This window comes from Peromyscus maniculatus, chromosome 2 (assembly GCF_049852395.1).
Source record: "Peromyscus maniculatus bairdii isolate BWxNUB_F1_BW_parent chromosome 2, HU_Pman_BW_mat_3.1, whole genome shotgun sequence".
NCBI classification, from domain to species: domain Eukaryota; kingdom Metazoa; phylum Chordata; class Mammalia; order Rodentia; family Cricetidae; genus Peromyscus; species Peromyscus maniculatus.
Genome location: NC_134853.1, coordinates 15690052 through 15706751, shown reverse-complemented (window position 1 = coordinate 15706751; position 16700 = coordinate 15690052). Strand labels below are relative to the sequence as shown.

The 16700-nt window shown below is 47.6% G+C and overlaps 1 protein-coding gene across 12 annotated transcripts in view; it reads left to right on the top strand.

Moving 5' to 3' along the window:
* The window catches only part of Tpd52 (tumor protein D52), a 93194-nt gene that overhangs the window by 49367 nt on the left and 27127 nt on the right, over positions 1 to 16700 (top strand). Inside the window, exons 1-2 of one of the 12 annotated variants that reach the window (XM_076563788.1) lie at positions 4810 to 4909; positions 4960 to 5154. The exons of 8 other annotated variants lie outside the window; for them this stretch is intronic. In XM_076563788.1, the coding sequence (XP_076419903.1) occupies positions 5019 to 5154 (136 nt within the window). In that variant the 5' untranslated portion in view covers positions 4810 to 4909; positions 4960 to 5018. 3 more of the 12 variants (XM_006977882.4, XM_006977883.4, XM_015996577.3) reach the window with 3 other exon arrangements.

Below are 16700 nucleotides of genomic sequence, written 5' to 3'. Positions count from 1 at the left end.
GCACAGACATGCATGCAGGCAGAACTCTGATACACACAAAATAATAAAACTAAAACAATACGTTCCCATGCTAAATACATATTTCCCCATCATCATGTTACACTACCCGTGTATTCTTCTGCACACACACACATTTCTTTTAGCATTTAAAACATGCACTTAAAACAGAAGGCACTTGTATTGCTGTATCTCTTAGGTATGGTCTAAAATGAGTATCCCTTGTATGTATACCTTTTGTAATGTGTTCAAGTTAATACAGCTTGATAAGAGTGAGTTGGTATTTAATAGGTAAAAATATAGAGAGGATTCTAGTCTGGAAAAAATGTCTAGGACAAGTTGAGGATTGTTGTTCTTGGTCTTTTTGGGGGGCCCCACCACCCAGCTCCCAAATAAATCACACATGGAGACTTAGTCTTAAATATGAACGCCTGGCCTTAGCTTGACTTAGTTTCTAGCCAGCTTTCCTTAACTTATCCTGTCTACCTTTTGCCTCTGGGCTTTTCCCATTCTCTTACTTCTGTAAATCTTACTCTGTGGCTCGCTGTGTAGCTGGGTGGCTGGTGCCTGGAGTCCATCTTAGATCTCTCCTCCCAGATTTCTCCATCTATATATTCTCTCTGCCTGCCAGCCCCACCTATCCTTTCTCCTGCCTTGCTATTGGCCAGTTCTTTATTAGATCATCCGGTGTTTTACACAGGCACAGTAACCCAGCTTCACAGAGTTAAACAAATGCAATATGAACAAAAGTAACACACCTTAAAATATTCTACCACAGAGGACTAGTTCAAGAAATGGGAGAATTGCTAAGTGTGGTGCTACAGGCCTGTAATCCAAGTACTCAGAAGGCTGAGGCAGGCCCTTTTATGCTCAAGGTCAGCCTGTGCTCTGGGGTAAAACCTTGTCTCGGAAAACCAAGGGCTCAGTGACAGGGTGTGTTCCAAGTATGTGCAAGCCTTTGGGATCGGTCCCTAGCACCATAGACACAAAAGGACACAAAAACTGAGGAAAATCACGTCAGTTGAAACACCAGTTACGCAGTAATGTTGAGAAGCATTGGGAGGTGGGTACTCCAGGGCCCTCCCTAGTGATCCAAACCCCAAGAGAAGAGCAGTCTCTCTGTGGATCACTGTAAAGCCTACTGCAGGTCCATGCAGGGGCTCACACAATGTGGTGCCACAGCCTAGCTAATTCACTTTCTTCCTCTGTCCAGTCTGCCTGCTGCTTCTCTCTCCTCTTGGCATGTGGAGGGAAGGAACCCTGGCTCCCTCCACCCAAACCAGCATCCAGCGGCTCAGGTTCTTGAGACTGTCACTGTGTTCTGTTGCTCAATAAGTATCAGGGACAACCATTGGCTGGGGCTCTTTGGGTCAGGTGTCCGCTCTTAGGCACACCTCTGCACAACACTGTGTATCTGGGCCATGTGAACCAGGGCAGAGAACAGGCGGGCACTGTGGTGGTCTCTCTCCTTCCTTCCTTCCTTCCTTCCTTCCTTCCTTCCTTCCTTCCTTCCTTCCTTCCTTCCTTCCTTCCATCCATCCATCCATCCATCCATCCATCCTACCATCCATCCATCCATCCATCCACCCACCCACCCACCCACCCATCCATCCATCCATCCATCCGTCCATCCAACCATCCATCAATCTGTCCATCCATCCGTCCGTCCGTCCGTCCGTCCGTCCAACCATCCGTCCGTCCATCCATCCACCCATCCATCCATCCATCCATCCATCCATCCATCCATCCATCCATCCAGTGATTGCGCCCAGGGCTGCTCACATGATAGGCCAGTGCTTTCTGCTCAGCCACACCCCTTCTCCTAATATTTACTTTTGCTACTTCAAAACCCTCAAGTTTGAAAAAACAAAGCATATAGTAAATGCAAAGGTTTATCATTCACCTTTTTTATTGGTTGATTCCCAAGCTGCATTTCTGGTTTTATTTTTTTCAGTCCTGTTATCTAGACCTTGAGTCTGCCATTCCAGGCACCCGCCCTGCTTTTCCTGGGGCTGCAGGCTGTTCTCACCGTCCTCAAGGCTGCAATGTCTGGACTACATCTCCAGGGTAATAGGAAGGAGAGCTCTTTCCCAGAACTGGGATTTATGGCCCAGACCTAAAAACGGACTCAGCAGATAGAGAAGTCAGGCTTTCGGGCAGTTACTTAGATTCTTAGCCCTCACACTTGAAAATAAGGATGTTTGTATTCTCCACCGGTGATAAACCCCATATCCAGGGCAGGGTCAGCAGAGTGGAGATCTACTCTCCACAGTGGGGCTGTAGAAATAAAGTCTGGCTGGTGGATGAGTGCTTCCCACCTGTGTGCCGTGGCTGGGAATGGGTGGGAGGCACTAGAAGAACTTGGGAGAAGAAGTGGCCACGCCCTGAAGGGTGCAGCACTTTGGGTCCTGGATGCAGCTTGCTGTCACCAGAGGTGGTGGGGCACTGCCAGCATTGGGATGGGGAGGGGTGAGGCAGCGACTTTTATCGCATCCTTGGCACTGTTAGGTAACCTTTTAACAGCTGTGGCTCCCAGAGGGTAAGCCAGAGAGGCAATGCCTCACACCAGTGTCTATTCTAGGGACGCAACTCTGACCATGTCCTGTCAGAGTGAATGACATCATTGACTGCAGGAAACCTGAATTTTTAAAGAAAAAAGAATTATTATTTTTGCACAGTGTCTCATTACATATCCCAAGCTGGATACTCGTTATTGAGCCCATGCTAGCCCTTAATTTGTGGTAGTCCTTCTGCATTAGCCTCTCAGATTCTAGGATTGTAGTATGAACTATTGTCCTGTCTGGGAGAGTTCATTATTTCAATTAATATTTAAAAAAACATTTAATCTAGTTTCAAATATAAAACAGCATTTGTAGCTGTTTTGGTATCTTTAAGACAGAAACTATAAGATAAATTCTTAAAAAGTTTAAATAAGAAAAAGGTGTTCCATAGCACACGAGAGTAACCAAATAGAACGGGAAAGAAAATCAGTCATAGATGGAGGTGGATATAGGCAGACTCAGAGATTTGTACACTGGGCAATCACTGAAGTTTTTGCTAATAGTTAAAACATTCTGGGTTTGGGGGCTGGAGGGATGGCCCAGGGGTTAAGGTCACTTCCTGCTCTTACAGAGGACCCAGGTTCAGTTCCTAGACTGTACATACTGCCTGGTACTCCAGTTCCAGGGGATTCTGTCACCCCGTTCTGACTCCCAAACGTTCCTGCATGCATGTGGTACTGATATTTGCACTCAAGCCCACACATATAATACAATAAAAACTTCAGGTTCTATATTTATATTTCAGAGATTATGAATATATTTCAGTGATTATGTATTGAAATTTTAAAAGGTAGGACACCATTATTTGTTTGTTTGTTAGTGTTGTTTAGTTATTTTGTTTTCTTGAGATGGGGTCTCTGACTGTAGTTCAAGCTAGCTTCATGGCAATCCTCCTTGTCAGGTATTGTGATTATGGCGTGAGCTACCATGCCTAGCTTGACATATTTCCCTTCTTGTTATTTTTTTTCTTTTTCTTTTCCTTTTTTGTCATCCTTCCCTCCCCCCACCCCCCAGGGTTTCTCTGTGTAGCTCTGACTGTCCTGGAGTTGGCTTTGTAGCCCAGGCTGGCCTTGGACTTGGAGATCCGCCTGCCTCAGCCCCCCAAGTGCTGGGATTAAAGGCATGCGCCACCACCACCTGGCTTATTCCCTCCTTTTAACATTAGTTCCAGCAAGGGCTTTCGGGAGCTGCTGGGGCCACAGCTAAGGCCATTGTGAGCGTGGGAAGTTCTACCTAGAAGCCTGTGGTGGAGGAAAAATGATCGTGGTGTTCGAAAAGTTTTACAAGTTCACCATGGCTCCCTCCCACCATGGCTGCCCAGTGAGTGTGCCAAAGGAAACAGTTTCTTTTTTTGTAGAACCCACAGAGCATGACCTCGCATAAACAAAGAAAGTGCTGGAGCACAGGGAAAAGGCAGAGGGAGCACAGGAGATCATCAGGGGAGCATAGGAAGAGCGTGAGGGGGAGCACAACAGAGCATAGCGGGAATGCAGGGGGAGGACGGGGGAGCACAACAGAGCATAGCGGGAATGCAGGGGGAGGACAACAGAGCATAGCGGGAATGCAGGGGGAGGACAACAGAGCATAGCGGGAATGCAGGGGGAGCACAACAGAGCATAGCGGGAATGCAGGGGGAGCACAACAGAGCATAGCGGGAATGCAGGGGGAGCACAGGGGGAGCACAACAGAGCATAGCGGGAATGCAGGGGGAGCACAGGGGGAGCACAGGGGGCGCTAGCTCCACCTTCAGAGCTGCTTCATGTCTTTTCAGTGCTTGAAAACTCCATTCTTCCGAAAAGAGTCAGATTAAAATTTTGACAGACAATTATTCAGCTTCTGCTGTAGAAAAAAGCGATGATGGGAATTTAGCTTTATTTTTGTTTCATGTTATGCTTAGAAAGCTGGTTGCTAACTGGGGATGCTAGGCATTCAGAATTCTGTGGTAATGTAGGGTGCAAGAAAAGTATCACCCAGATGGCATTTTCGGGAGATTACTGTCTCATAATCCTCCCTTGTCCTAGAAGATTAAGTCTGCCCTGGTGAGGATGTGGTCAGCTGACCGGTCTGAAAAATGGTATTTTTAAAAGTAATCCTGCCAGTATCTCGTGTTTGTACATCCGAGTGGGCCCGCGGAGCCGGCCCTCCCCTGTGTACAGAGGGAAGCGCCGCTCCCTCCTCCCAGGTTGTTCTTTGTCCACTGAAATTAGCAGCAGGTGGTGACCAGGGCCCTCCCGAGGGTGCTGGGAGGAGTCATTCAAGGATCTGCTGGTGAGGGTGTGAAGCCACACCTGGGCCCGGAGCCGGAGCCGGGCCGGGCTCCAAACGCCAGTCCTTTCCCTCTTCCCTCCCGGGCTGCACGGGGCTGCACGGGGCTGCACGGGGCCGCACGGTGCAGAGGGAGCCGGGGCCCAGGAGTAATTCCAGGCAGCCGGGGCGTCATGCTCTCTGCCTTCGTCTGAAATGGATTCTAGAGACATGGAGTTGTACGAGGAGTACCAGTCCCCGTTTGATTTTAATTCCGGCGTGAACAAAACCTACCTCTACTTGTCTCCGAGTGGGAACATGTCGCCGCCTGGCTCGCCGGTGCAGAACTTCGGTAACTATTGATTTTGTGTAGTTCTGTGTACCGTGCTCGAACCCAGATGCGGCTTGGGGTTCATCTGGCTTTTCAGGTTAGTGTGAAGGTGTGCCAAGGTGCTGCCGTGTTCTGACTAACCACCCTGTTTTAATTCAACACGGGGAGGTATTTGGTTGTTAACTATTTCTAGTGGGACATTGGATTTTAAAGTCGCACGGTTTCTGTGCTCTTTAGAGGTCTGTGGATGCCTGTAGTGACGAGAACTGACAGATGGAGGGGTATGAAGACCCTGGGTTCTAATAACCTGTACAGATGCTTAGGCATCCAAAACACTGAGCCACGTTCAAGAGCTGGTGGTAGTTGTCCTGGGTTTTGTTTTTGAAGACCAAGAGCCATTTAGACAAAAACCTAGACCATAGAATTTCCAGAAAGGGAAAATTAAGAATTCATCGTACCTTTGGAAGCCCTTGCTCCTTCCCACATGGCGACCTGGAACTATTCACAAGGCCAGAACCTGGTCACAGCCAGCGTCTGAGTTGATTAGGGCAGGATATGCGAAGTGGGGTCCAGCAGAAATGGGTGGCAGCCTCAGCCATTGCCACCTTGCAGGAGGATCCTGCTGCTGGCCGGCTGGGGGAGGAGAGGGCTAAATGGTCTCCTCTGTAATGAGTCAAGGAAGCAACTAGGTTTTCCCAGAAGAAGTTAATTATTTCCCTACTGTGAAGAACTGGTTACATTTTGTTCTTTTTAAGCAGAAGAGCTCGGTGAAACTTGGAAAACAGACAGTAAAGGATACAGTGCAGAACCTCTTAAGCAAGCTTTTGCCAGCTTGACTGGAGACTTTGGGTATTTGCAGGCCACAGGTGTGTGCTAATGCAACATGCTTCAACTCTTGGTTACAGTTGAGGTGTAGTTTGGATTTTCAGAAAGTGATACATGGTGAGAGTTACAGGCTAACACTGGCCACTAGAAGTTGGCAGCTGTTAGTATTGTCTGCAGGAAGATGGGTCATGAGGAAGCTTTTCGTTCTCATTTTCTCACTTCCCTCGGCTGTGACCCACGTGGGACTGACCTCAGGGCTTCCCTGTTCACCAGCGCTTAAAAGGATGAGCTTGTTCTAACTTGTGGACTCCTGTGGATCAGAGCAGTGCCCCCCAGAGGGGAAGTTGGAACTGTCAATAAAGCTTTGAGGACCTGTAGAGGCCAGGGTGGCAGGTGAGCAACTTCAGGGGTTCTCAGTTCCCAGCAAGGCTTGCCCTGCATCTTTTAGTTCTCGCCTGCTGCTTTTCACCTCCACTTGCTTCCCTGGTTAGAAGTGCTGCCACCTTTCAGTATTCTCTGTCGAAACAGCAGCACGTGTGAGTGGGTGTGGCCCTGTACATTTCTAAAAATCATCTCCGCAGTTCCTAGAAGCAGTCGGAAGCCTTTCGGGTGGTGGCATTAATGAAGTCCATAAAAAGAGCAAATAACTAAATCACTAAAACCCCACTCATGGGCCGGTAAGTGCTCAAGTTAGGTTTACATTAATTGAGAAAAGGGAGGGACTTGAGACTAATACTTAAAAGTTTGTGTGGCTTTTGGCCAGTGTTTCTTAATAAACAGGTAGGTCGTGCAGACAGAGGACCGATGGAGGGCGGCATCCTACTCAGAAAGGTTGGGAGCCCTTAAACAAATCCTTTGGTTTGTATCCAGACACCGGCATGAGGCAAAAGTGAGGCGACGAGGCGCAGTCAGTGGGCAGATATCCTTAAGCAGCTTGAGTGGAGAGGAGGAGGAGAGCCAGAGGCCGGAAGGAAAAGAGGATTTTTATCAGGGATCAAAGCACCCTGCAGTGTGCTTGTATACCCTTTGGTACAGCTCTATTCCATTTTCCTATAGTGCTCAGCAATACTCCTGCTCAGTGGCTTTCACAGTCTGTCATTTGAAAACATGGATTTGCAATACATGTTCGCGTCTGAAATACAGTCTTGGGATGTTGAGGCAGGAAGATTGTGATTTTGAGGCCAGCCTTGGCTACATAGACTTTGTCACAAACAACAATAATAAACAACAACAGGCAATAACAGCAATAATAAATACAAATAAGACAAAGCAAATGTTTGTTGAACAAATGAATGAGTGGAGTTGTCACAGACTAGGACACATCCTGGGTTGTTTTACAGATGGGAGCATTGATGTAGGAAAGACGTTTGGTGTCCTCAAGTCCGGTTAACCTTGCTGGCATCAGCGCACATCTGTCACTTCTCAAGCCGTGGTTTGCTCTTTTACTCTGCTGGGGACCACCCAGGGCCTAGTACGTGTGGCCTATTTGCTGTATCTCAAAGCTGGGTCGCCAACCTCTGTTGTGTAGGTGACCACATCTTAGCGTCGCCGGTGATGGATGGGACAGAACATGCTAATCTTCTTTTCTGGTCAAGGATTTTACTGTGAGGGCTTGTGGGTTCCTTTTCTGTGCCACTGGCACGTGAACACGGTATTCCATTTTTGTGGGGGCCGTCGACACCATCGTGTCAAGCTGGCGCCCTTCCTTGCCCTTTCCTTTTCTGCTCTAGGAGTACTTGTGGGTGTTCTTTCCTGGACACCATTGATGTGGAATCGCTTCCTCTTAGGAATTCTCCAGGAAAAGTCAGGAAGACAACAGGTCTTTAACACCTTTGCTTCTTCTAGTGGCTTCAGAAATGATGTGTGAAAATAACCTGCCGGCTGGGCTGGGGTTGTAGCTTCTGGTGGAGTCTCGCCTGGCATGCTTAATGGCCTAGGTTCAATCCCCCAAGACTGGTAGGAAAACAATAGTAATCTTGTTCTTCATGCTGTCAGCTTTGAAACTCAGAGAAGTCTGAAAAGTCAAGCTGAAATCCCTTAGCTTGGAGTGTATTTCTAATTCTGTTTCACTCTGGTTTCTCCCATGTCACCCCGCTTCTCCTTTAGGGGCGTGGCAACTGCTCCTCATCAGGCTTTTTATGATCGCAGAGGTCTTACAGAGCAAACCTACCTATGGCTGACAGATTAAAGCCAGAGTAGACATGACGAGGACTCTGTCCATGGAGAGGAAATTTAACGATAGCAACTCCAAGTTTCTCCACGCTGACCTGTCTCTTCAGTGGACGGTCTCGGCTAGCAGCTTTGTATTTGGTGTTTGGAGGGAGGATGGGGAAGGAGTGGAGATGTCCTGAAGTAGCCAGAGACTTCCTTCACCCTCCCCCTTAAAGGTATAAGCTTCCCCTTTTAAAAATGAAAGAGTTGATGAGGTCAGTTTAATGGAGGAGGGCAGTGAGCATTTGAAAACCCGACTGTTCTGCCTGGGGAATCTTTCTTCATCCCCCAGTCTGGGACGTTTGGCGAAGTCACCTCATGCCCTGAGCCCCGTGAGACACTCTCAACTGCTGTGGCACCTGCTCCTCCCACTCTCCCTGCCTGGTCACCATTTTGCTTCCTCCGTAACCCTGACATCACTAATTGTGCTCCTGAGGTTCTGCCAGATGAGATGGGTCATTTCTTTAGCTTCCTTTGTTCCTGGCCACCTCCACCACAATTACCCAGTTCATTTCACCCTCAGGTTGAATTCTTCTCAATATGAGCCAATCACAGGGAACTGGCAGCCCTTGCTTCTGCTCCTCAGAGGGCAAGCGTGTGTCTGTTCAGATCTTCAGGTGCCTTAGGTCAGTGATCTTCAGCCTGGGGCAGATTTGTCCCCTGTAGGCATCGGTTTGGGTTCCAGGCAGCTACTGACAGCCAGCGCCCGGAGGCTGAGATGTCACGCAGCAGAGATCCTCACCATGCAAAGTCATTTGGGTTTGTCCTATTATTCCTTCTGTGATACCATGTGTGCCTCCTCAGTTAGAGTTGTTAAGTCAAAGACTGGGCCCTGAAAACCCTAACAAGCCAGGCTCAGCCACCAGCCACCAGTTCTCATCATGACAATTAACGTGACAGATGATGGGGAGATGCAGAGAAAGGCGGTTTATTCAGTGTTGCCACATTGGGAAGAACAAATGAAGTCTGCGCCCCCCCCCCCCCCCCCCGCCCCCGGGTTCTGAGCTCAGTTTTAGGTTTAAACCACAGGCAAGAGGTATGCATAACTAAGCATTCCTGGTCTGGGTATGGCCCTGGCCACCACTGTCCAGCCATTGACAAGTGTTTCTGATCTGTCCTGCAAGGTGTCAGCACTGTGTGAAATCATTGTGGGAGGCAAATTCTTCTCTGGCCGGAACCAGGGTTTTGGTCTTTTCCTTTCCCCATCATGAGATTCCTGCAGCAAACCCAATTCTTTGGGGTGCAGTATTTCGGGAGTCTGATAGCCAGAGGGAGGGCAGAAGTGTCCCTCCGTAGAAGACCTTCTTTCCTGCCAGGGTAGTCCCTCACCTGTGTGGTGCACACGCTTTTGGAAATAGCGGCAGCTTTCGGGTCGAGCTAGAGCTAGCTCACGGTGAGCCAGACGCTGGAAGGAACATTTAGAATCAGTTTTAAGAAAGACAAGCTTTGTAGGTAAAAGCTATGAAAAGAGGGCAATGAAGCAAAGGCGTAAGGCAGAGAGTGGGCAGTGAGACCGACTTGTTCCCTCCGACCCCTGTGTTTCCTGTAGATCATTTCTTCAGGAAGTGTCGCTGAGCAGCTCCAGCGTGCTGGATCCCGTGTCTCAGAGACTGCCGGCCCAAAGGAACTGGCTTCAGCACATGCTGCCGGCCGCTGCATCTTATTTCATGTCTCATGGCTTTTTTTTTTTTTCTAAGTCGTCCCTCCTCTAATTTTCTTATCTCCCCATAGTGAACTGTTTAAATGAAATGATTCCGAATCTATTGTTTTAGACAAGGCCTCACTATATAGCTCTGGCTGCCCTAGAACTCACTCTGTAGACCAGGTTGGCCTTGAGCTCAGATGTCCACTTGCCCAACTGCTGGGATTAACGCCATACCTGGCTGATTTTATTTCATATTGATTGATTGAGACAGGGACTTTCTGTGCATCCATTGGTGGCCCGGAACTTGCTGGGCAGACTAGGCTGGCCTTGAACTTGTGGTTTTCCCTCTACTGCTACCTCCCCGAGTGCGTGGACTAAAGGGGTATACCACCACTCCCAACTTTGGAATTCTTTTCCAGATGTAGAACTGAATGAAAATCTTAGCTAAAGTTGTAGTCATAGTCACCGTAGGAAATCTTGAAGGGAAGCAGTCGGAATAAAGGGCAGAGATCTGTTCAGATGGGGGTCCAGGTTGGAGCAGGAGGCTGAACCCACCATACCGTCTCATGCTGAGAAACCCCATCACGCCACCACACTGGCCCATGGCTAGATTGTAGAATCTAGAATTCTATAAACTGAAAGACTTTAGAGTCAGGCTTAGTGCTGCAAGCTTGTAATGATAATACTCAGGAGGCTGAGGCAGGAGACTCAGGAGTCTAAGCCTAGCGTGGGCTATCTTGAGTAAGACACTGTTCTTCCCTGAAATTAATGGCGTGTGTGGTGGGTGGGTGGTCATCTGTGGGGAAAGAGAGAAACCTACTCTAACCAGACCTTTAGGCGACAACAGGAGCATTTGTTCCACTGTGGACGCCCTGAGTTCTGAGGTGAAGGGATAAGGAGGTGATACCAGGGCTTACACCCGGTAGTGGAGCCGTGTTCAGGGCTGAAGTCTGTTCTTCCTCTGTCGACAGCCTGCCTTTTCTACCTCCCAGGACCTTCATGCTCGCTTCCACGCTTCCCCGCCACACCAGAACCACCCAGCCCCATCTCCCTCACAGGTTCACTGAAGGCTTTTAGCAAGTCTGAGGCACTTGAGATCATAATGTGGTTTTTAAAAAATTATTTTATAGGGCTGTAAAATGTTTCGACTTAAGCTGAAAATCAGTGCTTTCTTGTCACTTAAATTTTTGAAGTTATGCTTACTGAAGAATTGTTTAATTGTGTGTGATACTGTAATACTCTGGGGCTTTTTAAAAGAGAGTTGAGGTTTTCCTAAAATGCCCTCATGCGTCTTGTCTGACTCGACGTGCTTTTCATTTAGGAACGCTGTAGGCCTGCTCTGTGTATTCTCCCACACGATGTCTGTGCTGTGCCCGGTCCAGTTTCCGGATTACCTAGCCTCACAATTGTACGGTGAAGCGCACGAAACGGTGTACCGTGGTGCCGTGTGGTCCCTCAGCTCCGTCCTCATTCCTGCCGTGGCTCAGCTGTCGTCCCTGCCTCCCGTGGGCTGTTACCCACCATGCAGCTTCCGGGTTCCCTCCAGCCTTGGGCGCCTCGAGCCTGCTGCTGGAGGGACCTTCTCATGACACATGCACACTGGTTAGGCCCTCACTTACACCACACCAGGGATCTCCTGGTGGGTATTGAAGATGGAATGATGATTTGCTTCATTAGACAATTAAGGAAGTAGCTAAACTATCAGTAACCGAGGGAGGAAGTGACCCCCCATGTCTAGTCACCTGGATTCAGACCTGCCGATGCTGACTTTTCCAGCCAGAGACATGAAAGGCTCTGGAGAAAGAATTAGCCCTGGTTCTCTGTCCTGCCCTGTTCGTTGGTATCTCTCTAAGAGGAAAACTGTACTTGAGCAAGCCAGAGTATAGAGTCAGAAAGACCATCAAGGTGTAGGCTTGTCTCTGACTCTGGGTAAATTATGTAACCCCGAGGGGGCCTCTGTTTTCTAGTAGAAGTCATTATTCTCATTGGATGTTGATTTAATTTTGTTTGTTTGCTTGGATAAAAATGTTCTTAATTAAAAAAAATTCTTGTAAAAAAACAGATTCTTGTTAAAGCATGGTGAGAGGACTTTACTGAGTACTTTTGGGGTAGGTATGGTGACCAGTGTTCTGGATTGTTGCAGAGACTGGGGTCAACCCCAGATTCAGCATTGGCAAGTGTCCAGGGAATGTCAGGCACATTCAGGCTAGACCAACCTTCATTGGGAGTCTTGCTGAAGGTTTTAGTCCAGGGGAGATGAGACATCACCTGGGGTGGGGACATTGAGGGACCTGATTAAGTGTGGGGAGTCTGATAATAGGGAATTAGGGATGAGGATTCATGTTAAACTGACTTAGTAGGTTTATTTGCTTAAATTTTTTTTTTGCACACAAGTATGTAGATAGCCTGAGAGAAGCCTTAGAGGAGGCCTGGCTAACATTTGGTCAAGCAGAGAATCTCTGTCAAGGTAAATTTCCCCTCATGGTGGCTGGCATAAAAGACTTCAGTAGGTGTTAGCCCTAATCTTTGCCTTTGTCATTTAAAATAGCTTTCCACTGGATTCTAGGGCAGACCATCACAGCGAAAGAACGAGCGTTTGTGGATTGTTTGTAAGGGTCTCGCTTCTCACCTTTCACGATGTGAATATGGAAATGATACATTTCCTCCCGTGAGCTCCACTCTCCTCCATACTAAATACTGTTTATGAGCATATAGGAAACAAGATAATACCTCGAAATTCATTTATGGCAAAATGAATGTTCAGGGACGGAGGAATAAGTTGGCATGAAGGCTGCTTTTGGCCTTGACTCTGTTTCCGTTTCATAGTCTTATTTCTTGCTACCGCACGCGGTCCAGGTCTTCTGCTTCCCGTTTGTCGTCAGGTCAGTGACTTGAGCGTCTCCTCCCACATCAGACTGTGTGGTTTCTGTAACCCCAGCTTGTATCACCTGTACTGGCATGTGACTCCGGAGGCTGCTCAGCTTCTGGAAGCCTCTTTTCCTCTTCCCTAAGTGGTGACAGCAGTCCCCATGTCACAGGAGTGCAGGGTGTAAATGACTGCTTCTGGACCTCTTAGCCCAGATTTGGATGTAAATTGCAGCCTGTGCGGAGCGGCTGTGGTTAATAGCTTTTCTGAGAGGTATGAGATGACTGCAGATTTCACCTGTGAGTCCAGCAGCTCCAGCAGGTTGAGTATCTTAACAACCTGCACCTTTCAATTTTAATGCCAATGATTTGCTGCCCCCTTCAGGTTAGTGTGAAAAAAGCAGACTGAATCATTGCTGGCTGACTTTGCTAGATATTAATAGATAACCTGGTCACCTCAGTGGTCCTGAAGCCAAGTATGGGCATTGTCTTTTTTTTCTGAGACATTTATTTTTATAGATGACCTAATGAAATATTTGAATATCATGTTTGGAGAGATGGCTCAACGGTTAAGAGCACTGGCTACTCTTTCAGAAGTCATGAGTTCAATTCCCAACAACCACATGGCAGCTCACAACTATCTATAATAGGGTAGGCACTCATACTCATAAAAGACTAATAAATAAAGTTAAAAACAACTATTTGAATAACCCTTATCTCAAATTTTGGGGCTGCATGTATTTTAGATTTTTTGTTTTTGTCCTTGTTTGGATTAGGGAATATATATGTGGACTTCACTGATTGAAAATGCTTGACTTGAAAATCCAAAACCTAAAATTCAGAAAAAATTGTAATGTTTTTTCATATTCAGTATTCCTACCCTGTGCCAGGATCCTTTTAGGTTCGTTTTGGAATTGAAGATTCCCCCCATACACTGGCAGTTTGACACTGTGCTTATCTCCTTGCCTGTTTAGACTTGCAAAATAATGTTTATTTAAAAGTATGGAAGAGCTTTTGCTGTGGAAGGCAAAGTTTAATATTTGAGTTCTGTTAGTACTCTTTGATTTGAGTCCTGTGTCATCAAGAACTTAGTCCTGAGCAGGACATTATGAGCCAATCAAATGATGATTTTAGCTTTGTGTTACGCTGGCTGATGGTGGCTCACATGCTTGCTCTCCATCCTCAGTCCCGTGTTCCCTTTGTCACATGGGAGCACACACAGGTCCTGCCCCCTGGCAATATGTGGCACAGTAGCACCCCACTTCACAGTGATTTGGTTGGTGTTGAAGTGTGGGTGCCATTGCAAAAGGCAGGTACCGCCCCCGTGGCGGGGTGCCGACCAAAGGGATGGACTGTGATTCTAAAACAAGGAAGAGCAGAAAAATGTAAAACTGGAGACCAGTTTCTACTATAGAAATAGCCCTTGAACAATCCTTTCAAGATGGCGTAGAGGGAACTCATCTCCGATACTCTTCTATTGCTGTGAAGAGACGTCATGACCAAGGCAACTCTTAAAAAGAAAATGTTTAATTGAGGGCTTGCTTACAGTTTCAGAGGCTTAGTCCATGACCAGAAATAGACAGGCGTGGTGCTAGAGCAGTAGCTGAGAGCTTTGCATCCTGATCTGCAGGCAACAAGCAGAAAGACACAGATACTGTGCCTGGTGTGGGCTTTTGAAACCTGAAAACTCATCCCCAGTGACACACCTCCTCCAACAACGCCACACTTCCTAATCCTTCCCAAACAGTTCCACCAACTGGGGACCAAGCATTCAAACATATGAGCCTAGCGGGGCATTCCCATTCAAAGCACCACATCCATCCATCCCCCCCCCCCCATCCTCCCCCGCTGGCTTGTAACCATAACATAATGTAAAATGCATTTAGTCCACCTTCAAAAGTAGTCCCCATAGTGTATTCAACACGTTTAAAAGTTCATGTCTCTTCTGAGGAATGAAGGCAAACTCTTAACTCTAACCCCTGTAAAATCAACATCAAAAAGCAGATCACATACTTTGAACACAAAATGGGACCAAATATACATTACCATTCCAAAAGGGGACAGGGGAGGATAGTGAGGAAATCCTGGACCCAAACCCAGCAGGGCAAACTCCAGATCACACAGCTCTCTGCCTGATGTTTATTAGATGGCTCTTCCCTTCCAGCTTTGCCAACGGCAGCACACTTCTCTCTCTTGGGCTGGTGCCACACCCTGTATGTAGCTCTCCTTGGCAGGTATTCCACATCTCTGGCATCTCCAATCTTGGGGTGTCCAAGGCCATCCAGGCTTCACCGTCAAGCTTTACTCAATGGCCTTCTGGGCCTCCATGCCTGGACTCCCCTGCCACATGCCTGGTCTCGTTGGCTTTCCTTAACCTACAGAAGCAATTACTCAGTGAGCTTTTCCGCCCCTTGATTGTATCAAGTATTGCCTCTGCTTCCGAGGATGTACTCGAATTCTGCTTGTCAGTCCGAAGTGTAGTTTCTGAACAGGCTTGTTTGTATTACTTTTGCTCCTTTAATAATTCTTTAACATCTTGTGCGTGGGCCACTGTTTGGTACTGCCTTGCTAATGATTATTGTAGTTATTAATTACCTTTAAAAGTTAGTACACAATAGACCCCGTGTCAAGTGCCTCTGTAATGTGCATACAGCTACACATGGATCGCGTTGCTGCTTCTGCTTTTCTTACGTGTATTGTGGTACTGGCTCCCTGCTCAGCAGTGTGATTCTCTTTTTCCTGCCTGCCCGCCCATGTGCCCTTCATCTGCTGTCTGGCATCATGCTGGGAGGGGCATCTCCTTGCTGATTCAGTTGCACCGTGACAGGATGAGGGCCATGGCGCTGACTCACAGGAAGAGGAGCTGCCTTCCCTGTCCTCAGTGCATCAGAACCCGGACCTGGGAATGCTGGGAATGGGTGGGTAGACTGCGGCTGGGGTGAGTCACACGTGCACAGTTTAAGAGGGCGCCAGAAAACTCAGTAATCAAATCATATGTCAATGCAACATTTTGAAAAGGTCAAATCAATGCAAACAAAACCTACGATAACAGAGTATCAAGAAGTTGAACGAGGCAAGGTCAGCGGCTGAATTACCCATGCAGAGCTGCTCTGGGGCCTGAGACAAGAGGCAGTCGGCACTGCTCATCCTTTCTGTGTGAAAGCTTGCCGTTCGGGGCTCAGTGTGGTGGTGGCTCATGCCTTTAGTCTTCGTACTCTGGAGGCAGAGGCAGAGGCTCTTTGGGAGTTTGAGACCACCCTGGTTTACATAGTGAGTTCCAGGACTACACAAAAAACCTTGTCTCAAAAAAATAAAAAAAATTAAAAAATAAAAAAAATTAAATTCACTTTGATTTTAAAAATTAGATTAAAATATATGTTTGTTTTCTTGTGGCTGTGAGAAAATGCCTGAGAAAAGCAGCCTGAGAAGAGAAGGCTTATTTTAGCTTACTAGTTGAGAGGATACACTTTGGGCTTGGTGTTAGGGATGTGAGGTGGCGGGTCATACTGTATCCATAGTCAGGAAGTCTGGCAGACAGAACCAGGCTATAGGACCCCAGGACCTGCCCTGCTAACACCCTTCCTTTGTTCAGGCTCCATCTCCTAAAAGCTCCACAATCTTTCAAAAACAGAGCCGTCAGGTAGAGGCCAATGGCTCAAACCAAAAGCAGGCTCGTTTGGGGGATATTTGACATGCAAACCTTAATCTAATACAATCGCAGTCTTTGGCTTTCTTGATTTCCTACCCTATGCTTTATCTGAGCTGGCCTTTAGATGGGGCATGGGCAGGAAACCGTGAGAGCTGAAGACGGTTACCACACTGGCCACTCTCTCGAAATGTGGCCTTCTTAATTGGGCCTCCGTTTTGGGGAAGGAGAGCAGTGGGTTTGGAGGTCTCCATGTTATTGCTGGGCATGTCTCTACATGGAAACCTAGAGCTGTTGTCCTTGAGACTGTAGAGCCCAGGCTGGCTTGGAACTCAGTCCTGTGTCAGCCCTCGAGTGCTGGGATGGCAGGCTGTA